This window comes from Rhincodon typus, chromosome 5 (assembly GCF_021869965.1).
Source record: "Rhincodon typus isolate 14 chromosome 5, sRhiTyp1.1, whole genome shotgun sequence".
Classification (NCBI taxonomy): domain Eukaryota; kingdom Metazoa; phylum Chordata; class Chondrichthyes; order Orectolobiformes; family Rhincodontidae; genus Rhincodon; species Rhincodon typus.
In genome coordinates, this window is record NC_063336.1 from 63,545,076 (window position 1) to 63,560,009 (window position 14,934).

Consider the following 14,934-nt stretch of genomic DNA (forward strand, 5'->3'; position numbering starts at 1 on the left):
GCCACTTTGTTTCCATTATACTTTAGCTATTATACTCCTTGGAGTGTTATGCTTCCCTTCCCCTCCCCCCAGTTTCTAGTTTAAAGTCCTGTTGACCACCCTATTTACCCTTTTTGTTAGAACATTGGTGCCAGATTGGTTCAGGTGGAGACTGTCCCAATGGTACAGATCCTTCCTGTTCCAATACTGATGCCAGTGCCCCGTGAAAAAGAACCCTTCTTTCCCGCACCACTTTTACCTATGTGTTTACTTCCCTTATTCTAGTGTCCCTATACCAATTTGCAGATGGCTTGGGCAGTAATCTGGAGATTATAACTCTTGAGGACCTGTTCTTTAACTTAGTTCCTAGTTCCTGATAATCCCCAAATAGGTCCTCTTTCCTAGTCTTGCCTATGTTGTTTGTCCCTACATGGACCACAACAACTGGATCCTCCCCGTCCCTCTCCAATATCCTTTCAAGCCAGTCAGAGATGTCCCTTATCCTGGCACCTGGAAGGCAACATAACATGTGGATACCTTCACAGATCAGCATCCTGAATGAAGAAATTCTCCTCATCTTGAAGTTGTGAAAGATAGAGTCAGCGTTACTTTTCATTAACAAATGAATTACCATGTAAACCTGTAGTCGCAAAATCACTTTACACCAATCCAGACTAATTACCAGCGGTGGAGTAACAACTGAAATTGCTTATCTCGTTGTTTATTGTGGCAGTGCAACACCCAGAGTATAGACTCTGCACATGTCTCAGTGAAAAACTTGGGAAAGCCTGTGCCATGCGTGGGAGCATTTGATTGACATTCTGCCTGTAGGCGACTTAAGTGAATGGCTGTGCCGCTGTCACACCTGAGGCTGCAGCAAACAGAGCCTGGGTACAGCGTCCGAACGTGACCGCGTGCGACAAACAACGAGCCCGCGTGCGGCCCTCGCGCGCCGCCGTAGCTGGAGGACCATCCCCGATTGGAACCCGGGCCCTGGGCCTCTCGCGCCTTTCGGACTCCGGACCCGACACCGGAGCCCGGCGTCCCCCCGCCCCCGCCTCCAGCAGGTTCTAGCGCTCAATGCTCGGCCGCATCCGCTCCTGCTTCTCATCTGTCGGTCTGTTTGCAACATGCCGCAGGGGAGATCCGGACGCCAACAGGACCTTCAGGTATTCGTGCAGCCCGTCCCCGCCGCCGCTGTCGCCGAGCATTGGGAGAACGTGGAGCTGCTGGCCCCCTGTGCCCGCGACTTGCTCCGGCTGCAGTTTGGACCTGGCTTCTGGAAACCAGTGTTGTGTGATCCATGTGCCAGAATTAGAATGTGAAAGGTCAACATGTTTGCAACTTCCAGCTTCCATACCTTGCAGTGCTCCTGCGGAGAAGCTGGACTTCCAGTGTTGTGGAAAGTTTGCATTATCTCAATGTTTTATGAAGTTGGACTGGCCCGATAAATTCAATTGTTCCAAAACAACGCATTGTTTGGAAAGAAGTTTGGTCTTTTATCTTTTAAACTTTGTACGCCATTATTCAGTTTTACTTCTAAGACCTATTTTTAAAGTGTGTGAACCGGACACCAGGTACTTTGCAATACGGCCCTTGCGTTCACTATTTTTTAGGGCAATGGAAGTAGTGTCTTTAAATACGGAAGAAGATAATACAATGATGCTTCTCGATTATGATCAGCAAAGCAACGAAGAACATCAGGCGGAGTTAACACTTGAGCCTGCAACTTGCGTAGGGGATTCGCCTGCTAACTCAGGCTGGTTACTTTCAGATTCAAATGATAAAGGCTGTCTGCAAAATGGTGAGAATCACTCATAACATATTGAAATCATGAATGCTTTCTTTTCATGATTTAAGAAACGTTTATTTATAACGTTTTTGAACCATTTATAATTGAAGCACAAAAACTGATCTTTTTCTGAAACTACACATTATCATCTGACAAGATTTGCTACGTTTCTGTGCACAATTTGTGCATTATTTAATGTTGATCTATAATATAAAATATCAGCTGTGGCATTAATCATGGTGAGGAAAAGGATCTGTACTTATGCTGTGTCACATTACTGCTGTGCTTTGTCAGGCCCACTTGTGGTGATACTTCTAACTGGTGGATCATATACATTAATTTTACAAATGCCACATACTTTTAGTACACAATCTCCATTGAGTTACTTTCTGCGAATATTCAACATTGAAAATTCCCATATAAAAATTTATAATGGCAACCTATGTCACAGATCTTTTACTACAGTTATTAATTGAAGAACCAATTTGGTCAATCCAAACGGCTTTTTGGGAGGACAAGTTTCTAATTTCAAACTGAAATTTCTGATTTTAGATATGATTTATAAAATGAATTTAAATAGAAAATTTACCAAATGAATTCTGTTTTATTATTGCTTTAAATTGTTTCATTAGAGTTTTTACATAAATGCCTTACACCTTCCAGATCGCTGGGCTTGGATTTAGTATTTTTGCCTGGAGTAGTGATGTCATTAGCTAAAGGGAATTCCTACAGTCTGAGCATACGTGGCGCAGTCAGTTTCTGTGACATTATCAGGAACATGTCAGATAGTCAAGTCATAGAATATTTCAGTCTCGATGTCTGTCTATAAAGTAGGGCTTGAAGGGGGAGCTGGCCAGAGTTGATTGGAAGGTGATCCAGCAGGATAAGCGCAAGTATATAGTAATATAAAAGAAGGTTACAAAAGTTTTTTAAGACATATAAAAGGTAAGAGAGATACAAGATTGGGCATTGGACCACTGGAAAATGAGCCTGGAGTAGTAATGAGGAAGAAAGAAATGGTGGAGGACTGAATATGTACTTTGCATCAGTCTTCACAGTGGAAGACACCTAGCATACCAGAACTTCAACAGAGTTGGGGGCAGAGGTGAGTGTAGTGGACATCACTAACGAGAAGGTGCTGGGAAACTGAAAGGTCCGAAAGTGGATAAATAACCTGGAGCAGATGGATTACAGCCCAGTGTTCTGAAGGAGATAGCTGAAGAGATTGTGGAGGTGTTGGAGGTGATCTTTGAGGAATTACAAGTGACGGAAGGTCCAAGAGGACTGGAAAATGGATAATGTAACTCCTGCTTAAGAAGGGAGGGAGGCAGAAGATAGGAAACTATAGGCAGGTTAGCCTGACCTCGGTCGTTAGTAAGATTTGAGAGTCTGTTATTAAGGAAGAGATTGCGGAGCACTTGGAAGTGCATGGTAAAATAGGACTGAGTCAGCACGGTTTCAGTGAGAGGAGGTCATGCCTGACAAATCTGTTAGAATTCTTTAAGGAGTCAACAAGCAAGTTAGACAAAGCAGAGCTGATGGACGTGATCTATTTGAATTTCCAGATGGCCTTTGACAAGGTGCCAAACAGGAGACTGCTAAATAAAGTAAGAGCCCATAGTGCTGGGGAAAGGTATTGGCATGGGTAAAGGATTGGCCAACTGGCAGAAGGCACAGAGAAGGGATGAAAGGATCTTTTTCAGGATGGCAACTGATAATTTGTGGAGTTTCTCAAGGGTCAGTGTTGAGACCACAACTATTCACGGTATACATTAACAATCTGGATGAAGGAACTGAGGGCATTGTTGCTAAGTTTGTAGATGATACAAAGATAGGTGGAGGGGCAGGCAGTGTTGAGGAAGCGGGGAGGCTGAGAAAGGACTTGGACGCGCCAGGAGAGTGGACAAAGAAATGGCACATGAGATACAATTTGGGAACGTTTTAGGTTATGTACTTTGGTAGGAAGAATATAGGCATAGAATATTTTCTAAATGGGGAAAGGCTTCAGAAATCTGAAGCACAGCGGAATTTGAGAGTCTTAGTTCAGGATTCTCTTAACATGCAGGTTCAGTTCACCGTTAGGAAGGCAAATGCAATGTTCACATTCATTTCAAGAGAGCTAGAATACAAGAGCAGCGATGTACTTCTGAGACTGTATAAGGCTTTGGTCAGACCATATTTGGAATATTGTGAGCAGTTTTAGGTCCTGTAGCGAAGGAAGAATGTCCTGGCCTTGGAGGGGGTCCAGAGGAAGTTCATAAGAATGATCCTGGAAGAAAGGGCTTGATGTATGAGGAAGAGTCGGTAATTGAGGTCAGTTGAGAGTCAGCCACATTGCTGTCGTCATATGTAGCTAAACCAGATAAAGATGGCAGATTTCCTTCCTTAAAAGGCATTAATGAACGAGATGGGTTTCTCCAATATTCAGCAGTGGTTTCATGGTCATCATTAGACTCTTTAATTTCAGATTTAATTTTTTAATGAATTCAAATTCCACCATCTGCCATGGCGGGACTTGTATCTGGGTCCCCAGAACATTACCTGGGTTTCTGGATTCATAGTCTAATGATAATACCGTTAAGCCATTGCCTTCCCTAAATTGACAGAGTGAAGAAGGATCAGAGTGGATCTCAATGAAACTTAGAAAATACTGAGAGGCCTGGATAGAATGGATGTGAAGAAGATGTTTCCATGAGTAGGAGGGCTAAGCCTCAGTGAAAGGACAGCGTTTAAAACTGAGATGAGGAGGAATTTCTTCAGCCAGAAGTTATTGAATCTGTGGAACTTGTTATTGCAGAAGGCTGTGGAGGCCAAGTGATTGAGTGTATTTTAAGACTGAGAGAGATTGATCCCCTTACTAATCAGGAATCTATGATTAAAAGGTTGAGCAGATTCGATGGGCCAAATGGCCTATTTCTGCTCCTGTGTCTTATGGTCGTTTATTTGTGTTTGAACAATATTTAAAGCCTAGGAAGAAAATCTCAAAAATCTTTTAGAAAATCATGGCACAGTTAGACAAAGTCAACATGTTTTTATGAAAGTGAAGCTCTGTTATTAGAAATGTACGAGTCACATCATCAAAACTTTAATTCCATAGATAAAGGGAAGCTACTTGTTATGCTATATGTGGATTTCCAAAAGATAAGGTGCCACACAAAAAATACACAAGACAAGGGCTCGTGAATTAGGGATAATGTATCAGCAAGGATAGGGAATTTGTTAATGAACAGGAAGCAGAGAGTGTGGATAAATAGGTCGCTTTCAAGTTGACAGACTGTGGCTAGTGGAGTGCTGCAAGCATCAGTTCTCTGCTATTTACAATCAGTAATAATGACGTAATGATACAGAAAGTAATGTATATTTTTGCAGGTGGTACAAAGCTGTGTGGGAGTGAAGCTATGAGGAGAATGCAAACATAGACAAATCAAATAAGTGGATAACAAAATGGCAGATGGGGTACAAAATGGGGAAACATGAAGTTATTCACTTTGGTTGTAAGAATAAAGAAACAATGTTTTTGAAAAGGTGTGAAACTTGTAAACATTGTTCAGAGGGACTTGAGTGTAGTTTTGTAAGGGGCACAGAAAGTTAATGTACATGAATAGCTATCAGTTAGGAAGGCAAGTGGTATGTTGACTCTGATTTGCCATGGTTTAGAATGTGAGTAAGAAAATATTGTAATAATTTGTACAGAATTTTGAAAAGGCTGCAACTGGAATACAGTGTATAGTTTTGGCCTTGCTTGTGTTAGAAATGGTGCACTGAAGCTTTGCTAATTTGGGCACCTGGGCTGAGAGAATTGTTCTATGATGCAAAGCTGAGTAAATTGAGCCCGTGCTGTCTAGACTTCTGAAATAGGAAATAGGGATGGGGGAGGGGTGGGATGTTCTTCAGAGAGTTGTTGTGGGCTCGATGGGCCAAATGGCCTGCTTCCACACCGTAGGGATTCTGTGATTTCATTGAAATATTCAAGACTTGTCTTGACAGGGTAATCAATGAGCGGTTACTTCCACTGTCGAGGTATCTTGAACAAGCACTGAGGCAAATTCTGTGGATAAGCAGCTAATTAATCATCTAGGATTGCAGTGAGAGGTATCTTCAATGAATCTTTGTAATTTTCTACCACTTGGAATTGTTGCTGCTGTATTTGAGAGAGGCAATTTTTTGATTTCTTGGAGTTGAACAGGGCACCAGGTTGAAAAGTGGAATTGAGTCCAAAGATCAGCCTTGATTGTAATGAAGAGTAGAACAGGCTTGAGTGGCTCCTTGGTCTACTCTTTCTTATGGTTTTTGTTCAAGCAAATTTTGAAACATTTTCAAAAAGTGAGGTTGAGTCAAGAGAAGAGAGAAATACTGCCTAAAATAATTGTCAATCATGACTTTTGAACACTTCAGGAAGGAGTAATAGAAACTGATGGGCAAAGGCAATGTCTTTGCTATTTGATTTGGGAGAATGTGTGTTTTTTGAAACCAGTTTGTAATTATGATCTGTGTTTTAATGGTTTAAAACGGGAAAACATTTTTAATTACGTATGTTTGTAGGACAGAGAGAGGGGAAGACTCTGATCCTCCCAGAAACCAATTACAAAGCATCAGTGCTCTAAAGGCGTCTTAGAAAGTTACTCATGAAAGTTAGTAAGTCTGGAGACTTCATCCCACCCCCTTGCTACAAAATGTTGTCTCCATCTGATGCTGTGCCTTCCCTCATTGGTGACAAATATAAGGAATACAGGAGTAAGATAAACCATATATTCTACTACTGATGTGACAATCTTAATCAGTTACAAATAAAACTTACTGTAATTGCAGTATATTTTTCCTCTTGACACCGTCCTTCTCCACTGTTTTTCCTCTGTTGTCTAGTATGGTGGCTTTCATACTTGTCAACCTAAACATTCCAGTAGTGATGTCAAGGCAACCCTGCTTACAACCTTACCTATCTAGGAACACCTTGTTTGCCGCATACCTGCTATTTCTTGACAGCATCATATGCAGATACCAGATATATTTTGATAATACTCAACTTTACTCTCCATCATCACTCTGTATTGTTGAGCAATTTGTATGACTTCCAATCTTGGACAATTTCCAATTTCCTGCAACTAAGTCATTGACTTTACACTGGTCCAGAACCTCTGTACCCTGGATGCCATTTGTATTACCTTCCTGGTCATCATCCTGGTTGAGCCAAACTCTTATTATCTTTGGCATCTTGCTCAACCCAAGCTGAACTTTTGTCTGTGTTTCTCTATCATAAAGGCTAGTTGTTTCCAATTGCATTATGTTGCCTACTGCCACCTCTATCTCAAGCCATCTCATTCACTATGCTGTCATTTCCTGACTTAACTATGCCACTGTTTCTCTGGGTAAATTTCAGCTCAACTAACTTTCTATTTTCTGTATTGTGTCCTATCACACTGTCATCCTTAGAACCTCAAAACTCGCTATTGTAATTCCCATTCCCAAAGGAAGAACAAAAGCTTACATTATTAGTGTGTTAGTGGGAACCAAATTATCTCTTGCAGGACGCAATCATTTCAGTTTGGCAGCAATCAAGTGAACACAATAAACAGGAGCAAAGCTTTCGACTATTGTTCCCAGACTGAATTGGCTTAATGAGGTTGTTTGTATGAAGGGCTGTTGTTGTACCATGTGGCAGAAACTACATGCAGGAAACTTTTTGGGAGTGTATTCTCTCTTTCAGATTTTTGGGTTTCATAAAGCGTTTGCACCAAAATGTTTTAAAAGTAAATTTGACTAAACAAACAAAATGAGTTCAGCTATTGGTAGTCAGAGCTAGATCATGTTATGAGCTTTTACCCTTTCCTGTACATACCTCATTTGTAAAAGAGTTTGCTTATTTTGTGGCCTAATATTCAAAATAACTTAATACACAAAATAACATTTTGGATCACAGAGAATCGAGATTTGTTTGTAGATGTGGATGTTTTGTGTTTGGCAGGAGAAAGGCATCTGAAGCTGGAGTGAATTTCAATCATGTTCAGATTTTTACCAGTTCAGGCATATATACTGTAGTAATTTGGTTTTCCCTCTGTAATATATTTACCAACTGTTTTAATGAGATTGTAATTGTACATGAACATTCAACCATGATAAAGGATTTAAGACTAAATGGTGACAGACAGATGGCTGGGCAAAAGATTGTTTAATTAGAATTGCTTTTAAGTGATGTGCTTTTGTGTTGTTTTGTAGGAGATGGAAACAGTTGAAGATTCTGAGCAAATGAAAGAAAATTCAGGCACAATTGAGCTATAAGTGTAAAGATATGAATAGGCTATCTCATTACTGTTTATAGAAGCTCTCAGTGCACAAGTTGACTACCATGTTTCCTACATTACAACAGTAACTGTTGTATACTTCATTGCTGTAGTGTGCTTTGGAACATCCTGAGGTTGTGAAAGGCACTAAATATGCAAATCTATTTTGTTTTTTAGGCTGAGGAATGTTAAGCTAGTTTGTGATATAATCAGTGTGCAATCCTCAATGCCACATCTTTTTGAGTCAGTTGTATCCATTAGTGATGCAGTCACTTCCTTGACTACGATATAATATCTGTATGTTCTATATCCAGATTCTGTCAGATTCTCAACTTTTATTACACTACACTAATTTCAAGATGCAGGTAGAATTGTGCAAGAAAATAGCTGTAAGTTCATATGCGCAAGTATCCACAGCTGACGTAGCAAATGAAAGACTGAAGGGTTCTAAACAAATGCTTACTGAGGTATAATCTGGTTAAGTGGATTATTAGTAAATAGTCCCATCTGGGCATCTGTCGCATTTTATTACTCAGTGTTGACAACATAACAAAGCAATAACTATGTGAGTATATTATACAAAGCTTGAGCTATTCATGATAAAGGGAAAATAAATGAACACACACAATACTTTGCTATGTGACCACTTTAAAATAATCTTCTGATGAGAAAGATGTTGGCGCTGTACAGAATATGTTGGCTGTCTACATGTGGGTCCTAATTTTGATTTATTGTAATTGAAAAATGCATTACTTATATTTATTTGAGTATGGTTTGAAATATTAAGATGAACTGTTGGGACTACTGTAATGGAATGAAACTGAAATAGCTGGTGAATTCTGTTCTTTGGAACTGCAAGAACGCTAAGACCATCACACTGATAATTTGAAACCTTTTCTGTTGTCCTGTTACTTTGTTGTGAACATTGTTTCATTTGTAATCTTTATTCGTCACCTCAAAATAATGTGATCACCAACCAAGTTCTAATTATCAATGCTGTTCTAAGGGTGATAGAGCTCAAAATATGCTCTCAAAACACCACTTGTGTTTCTAAAGTCAGATATATCTCACAGTGCAATGCTATTCCACAGTTCAGGTGGGTACAATGCATTTTTAACGTGCACACTATTACACCTTACTGAATTGTAGTGAAAACTTTATGGGACACAAACCCAAACAAAATTGGTGCTACTGACTATGTAACATAGAAGACAATGCTGTGCTCTGAGAACCACTGCAATTTCATCACCAGAATTCTAAATGGTAGCTGAGATTGATGAATTTGACTGTTCGGCTTGCAAACAGTCTTTTGTGCATAATTCACGCTATGTAAGTAGCATTTTTTTTATGCTGCAGTTTGTACTTGACAGATTTTAAGATACCCACAAGGAGTAGACAATGCTGTGCTGCAGAATTCTTTAATTGTTACAAAGCATTGCAAGAAACAAATCCATTATTATGACCCTGCAGTATTTTGTGGTGCAGAGCCAAGTAAGAACCCAAATAAAGTGTCTGTTCAATGCAATTAATGAAAAAAAAATTTCAGTTTTATAATGTTTTTCATATTCTCAGCAGATCCCAGAGTGCATGAATGTTGTTTTTGGAAAGTAGTCAGTGTGATTAAACAGGCAAATCTTGTCAGCCAGTTTGTTTAGGGTAAGATTCCGCAAACAACAAAGAGATAAATTATGTAATTGCCTGTTCTAATGATTTTTGATTGAGGGATAAAAGTTGGCCAGGACACTGGGAAAACTATCTCTCAATCAAGTAGTGCCATCCAATCTTTTATACCTACTTGAGTAGTGAAATGGAACCTCAGCATTTAAACACTTCTGCAAGAAACTGAATGATAATAACCATTAAAGTGTTGTAAAACCTCTACAGCTTACAAATTGTGCAGCTATTTCCTGGGATGAAAATCTGGAAAGTTAGTTTAGATAGACCTTGTTCTTGCAAATATGATTAAAGAAACTGTAAAATTTTAAAAAAGTTCCTCCATTTTTAAAAATTGAACTGAGTTTAGTATTCGGGTCAGTAATTTTGGTGTGTCTTCTATTGGAGTCTTCCATGTATAAGATAAATCCTGTCCTGGTTGCCACCTCTGAACCTGTACATATGTAAATCACATTGCTTTAATTTCTTAGTTTTACTCTATATGACCAAAGATTACTGCTTACTTTGACCCATTTCCTTATTCAATTGGATTAATTTTATACAAATGTTCTTGTTAACTGCAAAATTGTTTAATGGCTTTTACTGTTACATAGATGTTCTTGAGGGTACAGAAAAAACAGAGGAAACAAAAGAAAAGAGGTTGAAAGCAAAGAAGCAGAAGAAAAATCAATCTGCTGCAAAGAACGAAATTAAAAGTCTTCTGGCAGAACTTCCATTTGCAAAAGCTGAAATTAGGGAAGAGTGTGGCTGTAAGTTTTGTATTTTTCTTTTGGTGGTAGGGTTTGTTTCAGTTTTTGATACATTAATTGTGGCCTCAGAGATAACAGCCTGGATTTTGCAATAAAAATCATCCCCAGCATTGAAATACATTTGAGGACATGAATTACAGTCCTTATTCATAGGTTACCCATGTCAGTGGATGTTGGATCTTGTACATCCGTGTGTAAGTGAATTTTTGATTGTATGTTGAGTTGTATTTACTGTCAAAGAACTTTCCTGACGCTGACAATGAACTTTTACAATAATATTCCTTCATAATAAATGAAATGTTTTATATATGTATATTGAAGATTTCTCTCCTCTCTGCTCAATCCACTTTTTTTGCTTTCTTCCTCTCTATCCTTTGCACTTGTTTTCTGTATTCTGTAAAAGACTTTACACTGAATGAAATATTTCAAGTTACACTTCTTGGCTTGTGTTCTGTATTACTCAGTATGAAGTCTGATGGATTAAAGAGGCACTCTGTGTTCACACATGTCTCAGATCCCAAGCAGAGTATGTAGCACTGTTTCTGGCAGCCAATAACTGTTTGTTGCTACTGAAAATCCCACAAAAATCTGAGGGCAGCTGTAAACATAATTAAAACAAGCATAATGAAAGGCAGCTAACATTCTTTTCCTCCTGGGTGCAAAATCCAGGCTATTATCTAGCTATCTCCAGGTCAGTGTATATAGATAACCTATCGATTTTTCAACTGCAATAGGTGCATCTCTTCTTTTCCAGTGTTAGTGATTTATAATTAGCTACTTCAGTTTAAGGGTGAGTATGAGAGTTATTTGAATTTGTAGGAGTTCAATAATCCAGTTGAATTTGCAGGACTGGATAGATTTTGCTGTGTGTAGATATGAACAACATGAGTTCCATGTCTTTACAGGCCATTCTCCCATTTCATACTAATATTGTTCTTGATTAGGATAATCAATTTCTCGATAAGAAATAAGCTGAGAATTGCCTTTCTATCTGTCATAAACGAAGAAAGCACCCCTCACATTCTCACTGTTGCCAAACTGATCTCCTTGATGCATGTCCTTCCAGCTAACCTGTTCCACGAATGTTAATTCTATGTTGCAGAGTTGTACAAGATGTTATACAATAAAATGCTCTTGTTATTCGTAATTTTGGTATTTGCACAATGGGGTAGTTCGAGAACATTGATAGTGGCATGGGAAAGCACAAAGTTGTGAATGTGCAATTGTTTAAGGCATCATTTGTAACTACAAGTTTTAGCCTGGCTAATGATTTCAGGAGAGGTTAGGTAAGCCACAAACACAAAATCTAATTGGCAGCACAGGTTGACTGGGTGCTTAGTCCACTTATTTATCATAAAAATAAAGTCTGCTTTTGCTTTGTTTCTGAAATAACTACACAGAGGCCGGTATCTCGTCACCAAGTCAAGCTTTATTTATACATGCACAGTACACTGGTTGTAGCCAGCCAGCTCGGAGTCAGTCCCTGAAGTGATGAGACTCTGAATTCCCCTGTTTATATCTATTAGCCAGGGCTGCCTGATTGGCCCAATGAATGATCACATAGTCAATAAGATCCACCTGGTTCTAATCACTACAGTTTCATTCTATGCTTAATTGGCTATGAGTTGATTTTAGAATACAGTGAGGTTTTTATGATAGGTGCTAAATAAATGTAGCTAGCTCCTCTTTTCTTATTTGTCGTCGTATTTAACAGCAGTGATGGCCATACTTTTCCTTTTAGCTGTTTGTGATCTTTCTGTCCCCACATGTGTTGGGTAAAATGATTTTTTATGAATTATATTATAAATATGAAATGGGTTCCAAGGGAATGCCTCTTAATTGCAGTTATGTAGCAAATAAAATAAAAACATTGCTCATTGTTAACTTAACAGTAAAGTTCTCGTTGATATAAAAAAGTAAATGCAAATTAATAATTCATTAAAAAAGTAAGAATGTACATTCATATGGTATCTTTTGTGTCCTTTTCCCAAATTGATTCACAATCAATGAAGCGTAATCATTTCTATCTTGAGGGGAACAAAGTGGCAGCTAAATTATGAAGGATTAAGACTAGTAGTAAGATTCAATAATCTGTTTCAGTGAAGTTGATTCAGGGATGAATGTTGGCTTTACACTGGAGAAATCTTTATTGATTTATGCCTTGATTTTCTTTTACGTATACTTGAGAGGATTTACAGGCCTTTGATTAATACTTCATTTGACCAACAACGTCCCCAACATAGTAGTTGTACTGCCCTGGTACTGCATTGATGTGTCAGCCGAGATAGTATTCCCATGTTACAGTAACTTACTGAAATACATAACAGGCATGTGCATTCAGTTTGCATATTCTGAGAAATTCTAAGTATAGTGATGTTGTAATTAATGCTAGTTACAAATTGTTTTTGTTTGCATTTCTGCTGAGTCACCTTACAGACATAATTTAAAGGAGGAGTTGCAAAGGAGAAAGTTTAGAAGTTACAACTAGGACTTGAACATTAGTCTGCAAACTGTAAATTATTTTGAATGAATATATTTTGAAAGTAATGAAAAGAATCATGATCAATAAATACATTTTCACGATACTGTGACAGGGTTTTCAGATCCTTCCATTTGGTATATTTTTTGCCAGGTCAAATTGACGAGGCATTTTTAAATTCTGAATTGATTTGAAAATCATTGACTGACAGCAATAAAAGGTAGGGTATCCAATGATGTCATTTGAGATCTCTCAAGGAAGTTGTGTGTACTAATTTTAGGTCTCACCTCAGAATAGTCCCAAACATGCCACTATTTCTACTTTTTGGTGTTTTTATTTTCAGTCACTGCACTCCCTGAAAAGACTTCGAAGAAAAAGAGAAAGAGGACTTTAGGTGGTGAGAATGAAGATGATGCAGGTCAAAAAAAGAAGAAAAAGGTTCATCCAAATTACTTTGTATCTATCCCAATAACAAACCCAAAGGTAAATAATTTGGTATTTATATTATAAAAATAATTTGTTACTAAAGTTATGTAAATAGAAAGACCCTAACTCAACAGTCAGAACTATTTCCATTTCTAACTGTATTCTAGTCTGTAGAACCAAGAAAGTGTGTAGGGTGTTGCTTATTTTAATTTCTACAGAGCTTATTTGTAAGCAAGGTCTTACCATAATAATTGTACTATTTTGTAAATAGCTCAAATACATAAAACTAGCAAAGAACAGCCAGTAGCAACCATATCATCTTGTAATAGATGGATACAAGAGAGTCTAGTGTGACATTTTCTAAACTTTGGAATTGGTCACATGATCCATAACGGTCATGCATATTCTTGTATTCTGAAAATTCATTCGCATCCATTCCTATCATCAGTCCACAATCATAGAATAGATTCTTCTTAATTGTATCCACTCGTTTCTTCAGTGTTCCTCTGGGATATGAATGTCAATCACGTTAAAATTTTGCTACTAATTACTGTTTGAAATTATTGGTAGAATTTCATAAATCGTTAATTTGACAATGTCTTGTATGTGGTAACTTTTTATGGGAGTGTTTTGACAAATTTCTAAGCTATGTTAACATAGTTTCCAGTTAATTACAGTAATCATTTGACTTAAACATGCAACTCAGTGAACAGTATAGTATTGATCGAAATATTTTCATTTTGAATATAATTTGTATTGGAGTAATTTAGAGCACATTTAATTTATCACAAAAAAGACAGTGGACAGAATTTGTTGTCCGTGACAAAGCAACAACGCTCTTTATGGACAGCTTTCTTTGGAATCAGCAAAGATTCAGCAACCTCTGTGGTTCAGAGTTCCTCTTTTCCACATAAAAGCAAAGTAGTGCGGACAGTGGAAATCTGAAGTAAAAACAGAATGTATTGGAGAAACTCGGGTCTGGAAGAATTCTGTGGACAGAGAAACAGTTGATGTTAACTTTCTTTTGGAACTGTGTTCCTCTTTTTTTTAAAAGTCACCCATGTCAACGGAGTCTCAGCATCCATCAATGAATGGACTTTGCTTTAACAACTGTATTCTTTCTCTAGTAATTTTATATTTTTACAGATAATAAAATACATGTTTACAGCATACATTTACAGCTAGATGAAAAGGGTATGTTTTAGTCATTTCTGTGATTTTCTACCTCCCTGTATTCTTGGAGGATTTCAGCGCAGCATATGGGGATGACCGTCTCTAGACATTCTAGATTTTCATGTTGTTCTTCATATGCCTGAACTCTAAGTTACAGACCTTTTCAGAAAATTACTGAAAGTGGATGTTGACAGATCACTGCAAAATCAGGGCTGTAGTTATATTTGAAATAGCTTTCTGTTGATCTCTTCCTTCTCACCTCATTCATGACTGAAAATTTGCTGCATCAGGGCATCTTGTGGCATGTTAGATTTTCTTTTCTCTCACCTTTCAATTTGGAAAGGTTTGCATTGTCTTTTACTGGAATTGTTAGAGGGTAATAGT

The 14,934-nt window shown here is 38.0% G+C and overlaps 1 protein-coding gene across 1 annotated transcript in view; it reads left to right on the plus strand.

Moving 5' to 3' along the window:
- Positions 1 to 689: 689 nt before the first annotated feature.
- LOC109933514 overlaps positions 690 to 14,934 on the plus strand; it is a 60,823-nt gene continuing 46,578 nt past the window's right edge. Inside the window, exons 1-3 of the mRNA XM_048597044.1 lie at positions 690 to 1,783; positions 10,317 to 10,472; positions 13,295 to 13,434. Coding sequence (XP_048453001.1) covers positions 1,060 to 1,783; positions 10,317 to 10,472; positions 13,295 to 13,434 — 1,020 coding nt within the window. The 5' untranslated portion in view covers positions 690 to 1,059. The remainder of the gene's footprint in view (positions 1,784 to 10,316; positions 10,473 to 13,294; positions 13,435 to 14,934) is intronic.